Source organism: Melopsittacus undulatus, chromosome 12 (assembly GCF_012275295.1).
Source record: "Melopsittacus undulatus isolate bMelUnd1 chromosome 12, bMelUnd1.mat.Z, whole genome shotgun sequence".
Classification (NCBI taxonomy): Eukaryota; Metazoa; Chordata; class Aves; order Psittaciformes; family Psittaculidae; genus Melopsittacus; species Melopsittacus undulatus.
Genome location: NC_047538.1, coordinates 20,078,458 through 20,090,812, shown reverse-complemented (window position 1 = coordinate 20,090,812; position 12,355 = coordinate 20,078,458). Strand labels below are relative to the sequence as shown.

Below are 12,355 nucleotides of genomic sequence, written 5' to 3'. Positions count from 1 at the left end.
CCAGAACAACCCCAAACCACAACCACCCTAGCTGCATTTGCCAGTGGATCTACTTCCCAGTACTGCACGAAGGACTAAAACAAAACTAGCCCAGTTTTTAAAAGATGCAGGAAAAAAGTTAATTAGAAAGTTTCTGAAAGTTTCATGGAAAAATGGGGCATCACCATGAAGTTTTCCATGACTTTCATCCATGCTAAGGCAGGTCACTAAATACTAGAGCAAAGAACTGCCAGACCTTTTTTAGCCAGTTACAACACTCAACATAGTCAAGCTGTAAAATATAAAGCAATAATACAGAAAAGAAACTAGGTTAGGCTGCAGGTCACTGTGGGGTGAGGACATCTGCTTGGAATTCACTAGTGTTATGTCAAATACATGGGAAGCTTGATGAAATTTCATTTAGCAAATGATAACTTAAGCTTACATCAACTTGCTGCAATGTAAAGTAAGTAGCAAAATGGGTTTGTAAACCTGAAGCAGTTTCAAACATCCTGATGAAATCACATTAGGATAAGCACGTCAACCTTTCAAGTTTGACATGAGAAGCTTTGCAGAGCTGCATTTCTACAGGTCTAAGTCGGAACAAATAAACCAGTGTAATCCAGGAAAAAATAGGAAATGATCTAAAAAAGCAAGGCTGCTATTTAGACAGTGGCCAGTGAAAATGCAGACCACCTGGAAGAGAGGACAACTTCCTCAGTGTAACCATATCACTTCCTCAGACCAACTGAACAGAGTTAAAGGGTAACAATTGCTCTGTCCCCTCTTCTGCCTGAGCATTTACTTATGGTGACCCTTGAAAAGCATTAATTGGCTATTTCTGCATTTGTCACATAGAATGTGTACTTCCAGAACCATCCCATAATATGCAGCATGAGAAAGCAAACCCCACCCAAACCTGGGTTCTACTAATCAGAATCTTACGTCTCTTGTTTCTCAAATTGAGAGGAATTGTTTCCAGCTGGCAAAAGCACCTGTGTGTTCACCTAATCAAGGCCAGAGGGAACCATCAGATCATCACCTGGGGCTCTCCTTATTAAACAGGTCTCTACATTAACCCCGTAACTGTGCCGAGCTCAGCTGCACGTGCTGATGTTCTTAAATGAGAGCTGATACCCATCAGAAAACATGCTTCCACTGACAGGCTATTTTCATAGTTAATCACTCCACTGTTAGAAACACATTTAAATTTGAAATAAACAGAATTTGACTGTGGCTTCTGGCCACTGACTCTCATTATGTTTTTCCATGGAAGATCACAGAGCTCTTCAGCAACTGGCACTCACAACGCAGATACATACATGTTTTAAGCAAGACACCTCAATTTTTCCCTTCCTAAATTAAACAGATAGAGTTCTTCAGATCTTTTATTGCAAAATACTTTCCCTTGCTTGAGTCATTTTGCAGCCTCTCCAGCAGAAAGCTGCCCATGGCTGTTACGCAGCTTCTCTTTCATTCTTATGCTTACACACTGCTACTGAATGCAAAATGCAATGAACAACTTGGACATGAAATAACAAGTGCCTCTGACTGCTCCATACATACTGCTACTCCTCTTGAGATTTCATCAGGAATGATTTACAATTGCTTCCAGAGCATGGATCAAAGTGCTGAACAGTACTGGCACTAAATTGGCACAAAGGAAAACCACATTCGTGATCATATTCAATGGTAGTACCAGGCAAGCCACTTCTGGGGGAGGGAAGAGGAGAGCTATTTGCCATCCACTGCCTAGTTCTTAAATACATTAAAAAAAATCCAGTGCCTTTTTGGAAGTTAGAGTGTTAGATTTCATTTGAAAGTAAAATAATTAATAACAACAATAATAATAAACCTCACTGCACAAGAGTTTTCTTCATTACATCTATAGTTTCAAAGAAGGAAGTAGAATATGTTTGACAAAACTGTTTAGTTTCTCAGCATCTGGCTCCTCCATCAGTTTTTGCCTGGCTTTTTCTTCCTCCTAATATTAGACATTCTAGCTTCAAATTATCCAACTTTGTCTTAGAAACACCTGCAGAACATCTGACACTTGATCAGGACATGACTGGAAGAGTGCTGGAGTATCTCCTGGACGTCAAACCTCCTCCCTAAGTCAGCATTTTCTAACCAGCAGTTCTGTGAATAGCAGGACTAGTGATGTCAGCTTTCCTGTGGCACTGGATATTAGGGTCGAGTGATTTCACTATCAAAAAATGCAGAGTGTAAAAATGCAACACTGATGGGAACAGTGTTTAGACAAGATCTTGATCATGTGGATTCTCTGATGTGCAAAAGGCTGTGAAGGCAAATTGCAGGCTTTCCAAATTTGGTGGTTAGATTCTCTGCCTTCCAGTGGGCTCTCTGCTCCCACAGAACTTGGAAGAACTCATCTTTGAAATCTCCACATTTCTACCCAGTCTGGTTGCAGCTGACCAGCAAAGCCAAAGTGGGCAGAAGAGCCAACGTGCAATGAGACACTCACAGACACAGAGCTATCGCTTCACTTCCCAGAGAAAACAGTTTAATAATTGAGTGATGTGCTATTGGTGTTCAATTCATTCACGCAACTCATTCAGGCACAAAGGAAGCAATACAAAACCCTAAGAGCAATTCCGTACTACGAAAGCCACATGTGATTTGCCACCACAAAAAAAGAAGCAAAGGCAAAGACTTAAGTAAATAAATAAATTGTTCTGTCGCCCATCCTGTGTTGAAATGAACAAGGACAACATGTTCCTGGATCTTGCTCCAGTTGGGAAGGGAGGGGAGGGGAGACAGGAGGAGTCCACATACACAGAAACGCCATCAGTCTTGCATGATCAAGCTATTAACAAAGCATGTGGAAGAGTCACTGACTGCTGCCATTATATCCCAGTAACTCACATGCAATTTTAAGTGAAGTAAGGAGTTGCCAAAACAAAATGACTCACAGTCAGACACAACTCACACCTTGCTGCAACAGGATAAATTTAACATGTTACCTAGCTCACAGATAAATACAGCCTGAAAACCACTTAGAAGTGACATTAAAAGGAAGCTGTAGTCTGCACAGAAAATCACCCAGATGAGTTACAAAGCCCTCGGCTACCTGCTATTCTTCAGCTATATCCTCATGTATGTATTTCATGCTGAAGCAGCCACTCTGCAAACTGATCTACGTTATACTTTACAGTATCCAAAATACCATGCCTAAATATACGTACAGAAGACTCACTTTCATTCTTGACTTAACATGACAAAGCCATCAAAATACCTCAGTCAAGTCAGCTAAGGATAAAGCAAAAGTGTGAGCGAGCAGTTAATGTTGTGGTGCATTTGCAGTTACAGCCAGGGAGGCTCAGGCAAGGACAGCCCCAACAGAGCACACAAATCACATGCTCCTGACCTCCAAATTTTTCTTCCTTTTCTATCCTCAGATGTATTGTGGCAGGATATTTCTGCATTGCTTTAACTGAACAATGCTGATGAATATTGGGGGGGGTTTAACAGTTAAATATTATTATAGAGTTTTAAACAGACAAAGCTCAGAAAGGCATTTTCTATTCAGAATGCTACAGAAACTGGAAACCCTAAAATACCATGTGGACAACACAGGAATAATTCCAAAGGGAGAAACTTCTCTCTACATGGGAAGTTTCTTTTCCCCTTCATTGCTTTTAAGAGCTCTGGAATTTAATCACTTGACAGCCTTACGTCATGTTTACTTGAGGATAGGTTACACATGGGTGGAAACAAATCTGACAATAATCTCCTATCAGTCTCTGCCTATTACATCACTCAAGAACACCGTGAGAAGTAACAAAGCAGGAAATAACTTGCAGTGAGCAGTGTAAAACAGACGAGAAGGAGAAATTAGATGTTACTCATGCATAGAGAGTAACTGTGCAAAAAGGCCCCATCAGCACACGCCTGTAAATCTAGTTTGCAACCATCTGTGAACATATGGACAGAGGCCCAAGTTACAGCTTTACAGCTCAGCTCCAGAAGCATCAGATTTGGCAGGCTATGATGAAGCTGTAACTGGTTAAATGAATGAAAGCACTTTAATCCCTTGAGAAGGCTAAGGCCCCTTATGTTGCCTTCGAAAGGCGTGACGACCTGGTTCAGGAACAGCACCACGGCCTACCCTTGGGCTGCTCGGTCCAAATGCTCACAGACACCAATGTGGTGGACGGCAAATAGCATTTATTGAGAGAGAACACGGCGTTATGTAACCTAGGTTTACGATGTCATTTCTGTCTCATCACCTGAACGTTATTGGCTACCTGGAGAGGGGTCTTACCTTTCCATACAGCACGATATCTTCCGGCCACCAGGCCCTATCTGCTTACATTTCCCCCCTCCCTATGCTTAATTAAATCGGCTAAAAGGTAACAGTCTTAAAGATTATATATATCATAAAAATATACTAAATGCATTCTACTATTCTCTGCTCTATAACAGACTTAAGGTATGTATCAGAAACTTGGATAGAAAACATAAGGCACACTAAGCAAGAGGTAACAGGAGGATAACTGGGAATAACGGGGTATAACTGGGGATAAGTAAAGGAGATTTTGAACAAGAACGTTCTTAAAGCAGTTGTTGGCTGCGTTTTTAAAGCAGTTGCGGTTACTGCCGGTTTGCGGTGCCTGTTTGTTGGGCTCCGGCCCCGCCCCGTTTGTGGGTTGGCCGTTCCCTCCCTCTGGGCTCGCCCCTCCCTGTGCTCGGGGGTGTGTGTCCATCATGGGCACTGATCCCGATGCCCTCGGATGGTGTCCGCCCTGCGCCCACCTCCTCTTCCCCTTGTGCTCCCTCTCTCCCCGCCAGGAGCATCCTCGCCCCGCCCTTCGCCTCTGGGCTCGGCGCCATCTTGGGGCGCACAGGGCCGCGGTCTGGCCCTGACCTCCGCGGGCTCTGCTCTCTCCCCCCGGCTCCCTCGGCCAGCGCTCCCCAGAGGGATCCAACCTGGTTCTGTCCCTCCGGGAGCTGTCAGCGCCCGAGGATGGAGGGGTCATATCGCCCTCTTGCCGACCTTAGGGCTAATGGAGTCGCCATGGTCTGGGGGGGGCAAAGTCTGTGTGGCTGCCCCGACTCCTCACTTCGGGGTGGCCATCAAACACTCCCTTGCTGCCTTCCAGGTTTCCTGCTCTTGCAGGGCCTTCCGCAGAGCCTGGATGACTCTCCCCCATGACTTAAGATGTTTCCCACTACCTGAGGACATCGTCTCCTCAGCTAATGCATGAGTTCATTTATCCCATGATTCTGGGTGGAGAACATCCACCGGTTGGGCAATAGCCCCAATTTTCACAAGTCTCTCAACAACAAGAGTAAAATCTTTAGGTTTACAATCAATATCCCACTGCTTATGTAATTCTGATACAACCTTCACAAGAGCTTCCATCCTCCTTGCGGGTCCGGGAGCATCCTCCCTCTGCCGGGCTGGTCCAGCCGCTCCGGCCACCGTTCACCCATCCAGGCGATTCCCGACCCCCTGGGTTCCTGACTATCAGGCTTCCCGGGTTCACTTGGGTTCCCTGCTATCGAGCCTCCCATGTCCACCGGGTACCTGCCTTCCAGCTTCCCGGGTTTCGGCACCACTTGTTGCCTTCGAAGAGGCGCGACGGCCTACCCTTGTGCTGCTCAGTCCAAATGCTCACAGACACCAATGTGGTGGACGGCAAATGGTGTTTATTGAGAGAGAACACGGCGGTATATAGCCTAGGTTTACAATGTCATTTCCCTCTCATCACCTGAACGCTATTGGCTACCTGGAGAGGGGTCTTATCTTTCCGTACAGCACGATATCTTCCGGCCGCCAGGCCCTATCTGCCTACACCCTTAGTTGGTAAGATTTCCATTTATTTATTTATTTTAAATACAACATCTGGTCCCTCCAGAAAAAAAACCAAGCTTAAGATGCTCTCAAAGCTGCTCAACTTCTGGTTCCTGCAGCAGTTGTCACACAAAACAGGTCTCCTCCCTTTTACTTCTACAAGCTGGGTTTGGTTGGTTGGTTGGTTAGTTTCAGGAGGTTTTGTTTGTTTGTTTTTAAAATCAGCTTTGCATTGGGCTCTTAAGAAATCATCCATGTTTGCAATACCAGGGCAAACAGGTTCTCTGGCTGCAACTCTAACAGGAAACAAACTGGCTTAGCCTGAAAGTCATTTGTTTTCTGCATTAGTTTTCAGTTATTCTCTCCCCATCTGATTCAGTACCTAACGACAATTTTCCATGGCACAAGAAGGGATCACTTTTCACATAGGAATTCTTATTCATAGAAGGTTTAAAATGCTCAGTCTGCAGCCTAAGACCTTGCACTGTATCATTAACTCACTCAAGGCTGGATGAGTGCAATGAAGAAAGCACAGGTTTCCACATCAACGTTTCCTACCAAACACGAGATCAGGCTGCCCAGAGTTAATGTTCCCTCTCTAACAACTAAATTATATCCAGATTCCAGAACATACTTCAGATGTTAAGAATGGAAATTATGGTTAATACAGAGCTATTTGCATTACTCTCTCCATTAATAACTTTTCCTTTGGTTTAGCTCTATTATTCCAGTTAAAGTTACACATCAATGCAACAAATGTAAAAGCTGAATAATGAGTTATGTATCAAAAACCACAACTCCTTTAAATATGTACTTTATCACCCTGTATTTTCAACATTCTACATATTAACATGAAGTATTTCCACATACTTGTCAGTGAAAGGAAAGTTACTGCTCAACTTCAAGTTGACTGGGCAATTAAGCACATGCCTGAATATGCCTCAGATGTACTGGGATTTGAGAGAGAGACTTCTTATGAGAGATTCCCAAGACAACTTAATCGCCTTTGGGAAGGAGTAAACTACAGACCTCTAAAGGATCTCTCCTTTTGCACTGGAACATCACTTTTGGAGGTATTTCACTTGTGTAGTCACTTCACTAAGTTTGATTCACTTTGACTCCTTCAGAGTCTCAAGAAAGAGACCTTCCAAGAAGACAGGACAAAGTGAATCTCTCCTGAAGGAGCTGACAACTTCTTTCCATGTAAAGAAACAGCACCAACATCTCAGTAGGAACTTAAAATGGCTCCAGCAAAGCTTAGATGTTGGGAAGCAACAGGCTGTCAAGCCTGAAGTACTTTAAACCCAACATTTCATTTCATTTTGGATAGGAAGATATCTTAAAGGTCTTCCACTTCCAGCCCCCTGCCACGGGCAGGGACGCCTTCCACTACAGCAGGTTACTCCAACTGCATTTTGAAATCAAAGTTGGAGGAAAACATTTAACAGATTGAAATACTCCAGTGTAACACTCCACACCCTAAGATCACACACTAAGATCAAAGTCGAGCCACATATGAAGTCCATCCCAAAATGTAATCTTAGCTGACGAGCTATGTTTTACCCGTCTATAAATCTGCCCTTAAGGACATACTTTTCCAGTTAAGTATTCTAATCAGACTCCCAGATGAGCTTTTGTCTACCATGAATTCATTGTTCTGATGAACTGCAATTCTACACTGCTGGAGGCTCGCTGTTTTCAAGATGCAGTTCTCAGCAGTTGTTTTCCCCACATATCCATAATCATCACAGCATTGCTATTACTAAGGAACTTCACAATGTATTCAACAGCAGTCAATCCAAGCTGCAAGAACTGAGGAACGTGTGCAGCATTTACTTGCCAGAGTTCTGCAGTGGTACAGCCAGACTGGAGCAGCTCATGGCTATGATGCTATATTGTCACTCAGGAAATTCTGTGCTGAGGTCGTATCTATAAATTACATCAGCCTCTCATCCTCTTGCAGAACATATAACTGAAAAGTTACTGCTATTAAGTCAGTATAAATAAAAACCAAATGATATGGAGCAGTCCAGTTGCATTTGTACCTTTGAGGGAGATGCAATGACTAAGCAAGCTATAGTAAGTGACAGTGACAAGCCTGTCACAGTGACAGGTCCTTCGCAACCATTGTTAGGTGTAGGCTCTGAGGACAGTTTCCTGCAATTACTCAGTAACAGCTCAATTCTACAGCCCATAGTGCTGAGCAGTTCAATGACAGAGAAAAAGAATATTAAAAAGAAGAATGGATTATTCAAGTTCACTATTACTTGCACTAACCTGACAATTTAAGGTATTTAAACCTGAATCATTATTAGACATGACATCAGTAGAGTCTGGATCCACTACAGAAAACAGCATGGGACCCAAGAGGGTTAAAAACCAGCAGACAAGAATCCTGTCCATTTAGCATTCATATTCCTTTGCATACACTATCTTATACTGACATATAAATTACAGGCATCCATCACTGACAACCTGTGCTAGGAATTGCCCCAACACCTCAAACTAGAATTTGATGATTCAACAGGAAGACTTTAGGCAAACAGAGCAAGCAGGGCAGATGAAATAGTAAGCTTAACCTGTTCTACTTCAGAAACAGAATTTGGGACCGTATTACTATCAAACTGTGGCACTTAGGATATGCTGCTTCTGTAACTCACACTAATAAGACACAGGAAAATTAAGAGTGATGCCTCCACTGCCATCAGCGAATTGTCCCACCCAAAAAGGACATCCCAGATCTCACATAGATCCTTAAGAAAAGGCAAACAAGCGGTTAAAAAATGAGGCTGAGAGGGCTCTGACAGACATAGCTGGGGATAAACTGTAAATCTTTGCTTCCATTGCCACTCCCAAGAAAACACATCTCAGCCTGACCCTGCCAGCAAACACTGCCCTCACTTCACCTTAGTCTCCTTCATGCTTTCTTCAACTTGGCCCTATGTTTTGAGCTCTCTTTACACAGAAAGAGGAGTTAAATTCTTCATTAAAAAAAATTAAATTAAAACCCCCCTAAAGTATCCATCCACCTTCACTGCAGAGCCATTATCTGGTGGGCCACTGCAAGGCAAACAACAAAATCCATGCGATATCTTTCTGCACGAGGTTCTTATGGTAATCCAAAAATGCTTTCTATGCCAGGCATCCCCTCCTGCCCTTGTTTTTACCTAATGGAACTTGAAAAAATTATACTGTAAATGAAAAGAGATTGTAGCAAAATAATGGTAAACCAATTACTCAGCCTGGTGACACATAATTCAAACCTAAAATCAGATCTGTTACAGTAATTGTAGATCTGGTGGATCTACAAGTATTATCCTGTTATATTTGAAGGGTGCAAACACAGCCTTCAAGAATACAGCAAGCAATGTACCACCAGCTTTCTACAGCCTTTTCAAGCAAATGCTTGTGTTTCAAGGGAAAGCTTCACACTTTTCTTAGTGGGTGTATATCAATTAGTTAATCAAAAGAGATTACCTGTGGTCTCTTAGTGCAACTATAAAAGATACACAATTATTGAAACAAAGGTGTTTAAACTAACAAAACGGAACACCTTTCATGAAAGAGTGAAATGACCCATCAGCAGAAGCACTTCTGATTCTGGATTTAGGAAGGGCAGCCAAGGTAACATGGCACATCACCAACGGAACATGTAATTCCTGGATGATCAGTGGCATTATGTGACTGCTTCTGTTGCTGCCTATCACCACTCAGGGGAACAATCAAGTATTGAACTGTTTTCTAAAGATATGGCCTGGAATAGGGCAAAAGAGCTGCATGGAAATCCCACGACCAGAGTTAATGAGGGTATGGAAGATAAAATACAAATGTTGTTAAATACTGAATGTTTGTCTGCAGAAGATGCTCAATGACAAGAAAGCTAGAGCATAAATTTACATTACCTTAATCAAAGAAACAGTAGGAAAGCTTTGAATATTAGCAGAAGTTACCATTTATCAATCAAGAGCAGGCACAGAGGAACCTTACCAGAACACGATCTCCAATTTTGAGCTCCCTTTCTCCCTTCTTCAGTGATCCAGCTTCAGAGAGGTTTGATATTGATTCACTTGCAGTTTTTGAAAGATTGCTAATCTGAGAAGGAGTTGAGTGCTCCTTAGAAGCAAGTGGTGATGTTTTCTGTGGAATTCCTGAACGGGGAAGTGCAGCAGCGGCTGAAGTGGAAGTTGGTGATGTAGCTCTAGAAGCTGTTTGTGTACCATTGGCTTCATCTTCTGTCAACACTTTTCTTGTCAATTTTGATGGTCTTGTAAATATTCCCCTCAAGGGTTCACACTGGAAATAGCGCACTCCAGCCACAGAACCGTCGTTCTTCCCAATGGGTTCATCTAGAACAATCCCTGCCCACTGTCCTGGAGCAAACTGTGTTTCACCAAGGAACTGAATAAAGCCAGGTTTACTTCCATTGACCCAAACACGCTCCCCAACTCTGAAATCATCCACAAACTCTTCATGTGCATCTGTAGTGGTCGTACTTGGGGTCTTTTCATTGGAAGCTGCTTTTTCTGTTGGAGCTGGAATCAAACACAATGAGAAAACAGAAATCAAATAATATTCCAGAGTGCATCGTTACTTCGCTTGAATGTAACAAGCATTTGGAAAGCCATGATTTGTGTAAGGAAGAGCTTCCAATTTTCTCACTTAAGAAAACACTGTAATATCTGGAATACAGTAATTCCTTGGTATAAATAGCAAAGTCAGTGTATACTTAGAGCTTTCAAGGTACTTCTTATTAGATTATGAATAAGGGCAGAGTTAAGATACTTAAACATTCCTTACCAGCTGCAACAGATGCAGGTGTTTTCAGCAATGTTTCCCCATGCTTGATAGTCTTTGAAGGAGCCTTAAGTCCACTTGGTTTTAACATACTCATCTTTCTGCAATACCGGTGTTAATCCTCTTTGTCTGTAACAACTATCTTTTTCCAAACATGGATAAAATATATTCTTCAAGTTTTTGCAATTCTGGAATAAATCTGTATATAAGAATATTAGACATGAAACAAAAGTCAGTATTTTAACTCCTGCAGAAGAGACTTCTGTATATACAAATAGCCTGTGTATGAAATGCATGACAGAAGATGCTTTGCAGTAACAACCAGAAGCATTTCCCAGGATAGCATTTCCAACTCCTCATCCTTTGAAGGCCATTTCCTATTAAAAGACATCAAGTTTGAGCCTAAAACACTAAAATAACTCACTTCTCTGAATACTGCTGTATTCATCTTAAAATGAAAGGCTATTTTAACAAAGAAAAACAAAGCCCTGAGCAGCATATATATACCCACTCTTTGTATGTCTATGTTTTCATATACCAGTGTTTTCAGTCACATTTTCAAGTGTTGCTATATCCCAGCAAGACCAACTTGAGACTAGAGAACTAACTGCAAAAGAAAGCAAGAAACCAAGAATTTCTGGATAAAAATACAGTTTTAAAGAGAGATTGGCCCTGAAAAACTAAAGTTGCTCAACAGAGTTGGATGCCGATAACTAAAAAGGAAACATCCACCTCAGCTGTATGTGATCTCTTAGATCACAAGATACACTGGCTCAGTCCCCAACACAGTGCCCCAACCACACTCCTCTGGGAAGAGGAGGGACTCTTCCCTGTGTTGCTAGGATAGAGTCTGGCTCTGACTTGGAAGGCAGCTATAAGCTTTTCAGGGAAATACATCATGAGGGGTTTGCCACGGAACACATCTTCCTTCTGATTACAGCAACTTCAGAAAGGCTTTTTCATCTAGAATGAAAAATCTTTATGATTTTTCCCTCGAATACTGTGAGGTCACTGCTCTACCCCATCTTCAAAAGCACAACCTGCTCTGCATGAACACAGCTTGGCTATTTGCTAAGCTTTATAAGCTTTATGAGGCACTGACAGATCTGCTATGGCCACATAAAAAAGACTAGCACACACTGAAACAAAAGCTGAAGGGGAAAAAAAAGGAAGGCACAGACATGTAGCAATAGACTGTTTGCTCAGAACATGGCAAACAAAAGCTGCAAAGCAGGTCTCAGTCCTGCCAGTTCCTTGCATTTTGGCAGCAATGGGCAAATGTGTGCAGGCAGAAAGCTGACCCATTGCAGACTTCCCAAAACCAGTATTCCCAGGTGCATGTGCTGGGTCTGCTGGGTATTTAAAGGCAAATCACTCCTGAAGGAGAGACTGCCATGCCACAGGAAGGAAGACTAAAGGAGACAAGCCAACCATGCCTTTTACCTAACAGTGCAAGTTCTATCTCTCATGTATTATTAATAACTAGCACATTACTGTTCCTAAAAATCAATTCACTGTGAAAGGAAGGAAAGTATCAGGCACACTGCTTTGTGAGCCTAAATACCAGAGTGAAAGGTTTTTTCTGCTACCTTAAGATCTTCCATGTCAGGTTGAAGGCATCTTCTAAGAAGTCTGCAAAAACATTATACTTTCAAAAGCATTAATTACACCTAGGACTGTGGTGTGTGCCTGCAATTTAAGTTATGCTCCATGAAAACTAGCAAGCAGCACTGGGAAGACTTCTGAACCTTGTTTCTAGCATTG

General features: G+C 42.4%; 1 protein-coding gene across 6 annotated transcripts in view; it reads right to left on the bottom strand.

The window, feature by feature from the left end:
• Positions 1–12,355, bottom strand: part of CLIP1 (CAP-Gly domain containing linker protein 1) — a 69,096-nt gene that overhangs the window by 44,971 nt on the left and 11,770 nt on the right. For all 6 annotated transcript variants that reach the window (XM_034068087.1, XM_034068089.1, XM_034068090.1 and 3 more), the window contains exons 2-3: positions 10,595–10,790; positions 9,785–10,329 (exon numbers count right to left, since the gene is read on the bottom strand). In XM_034068087.1, the coding sequence (XP_033923978.1) occupies positions 9,785–10,329; positions 10,595–10,688 (639 nt within the window). In that variant the 5' untranslated portion in view covers positions 10,689–10,790. The remainder of the gene's footprint in view (positions 1–9,784; positions 10,330–10,594; positions 10,791–12,355) is intronic.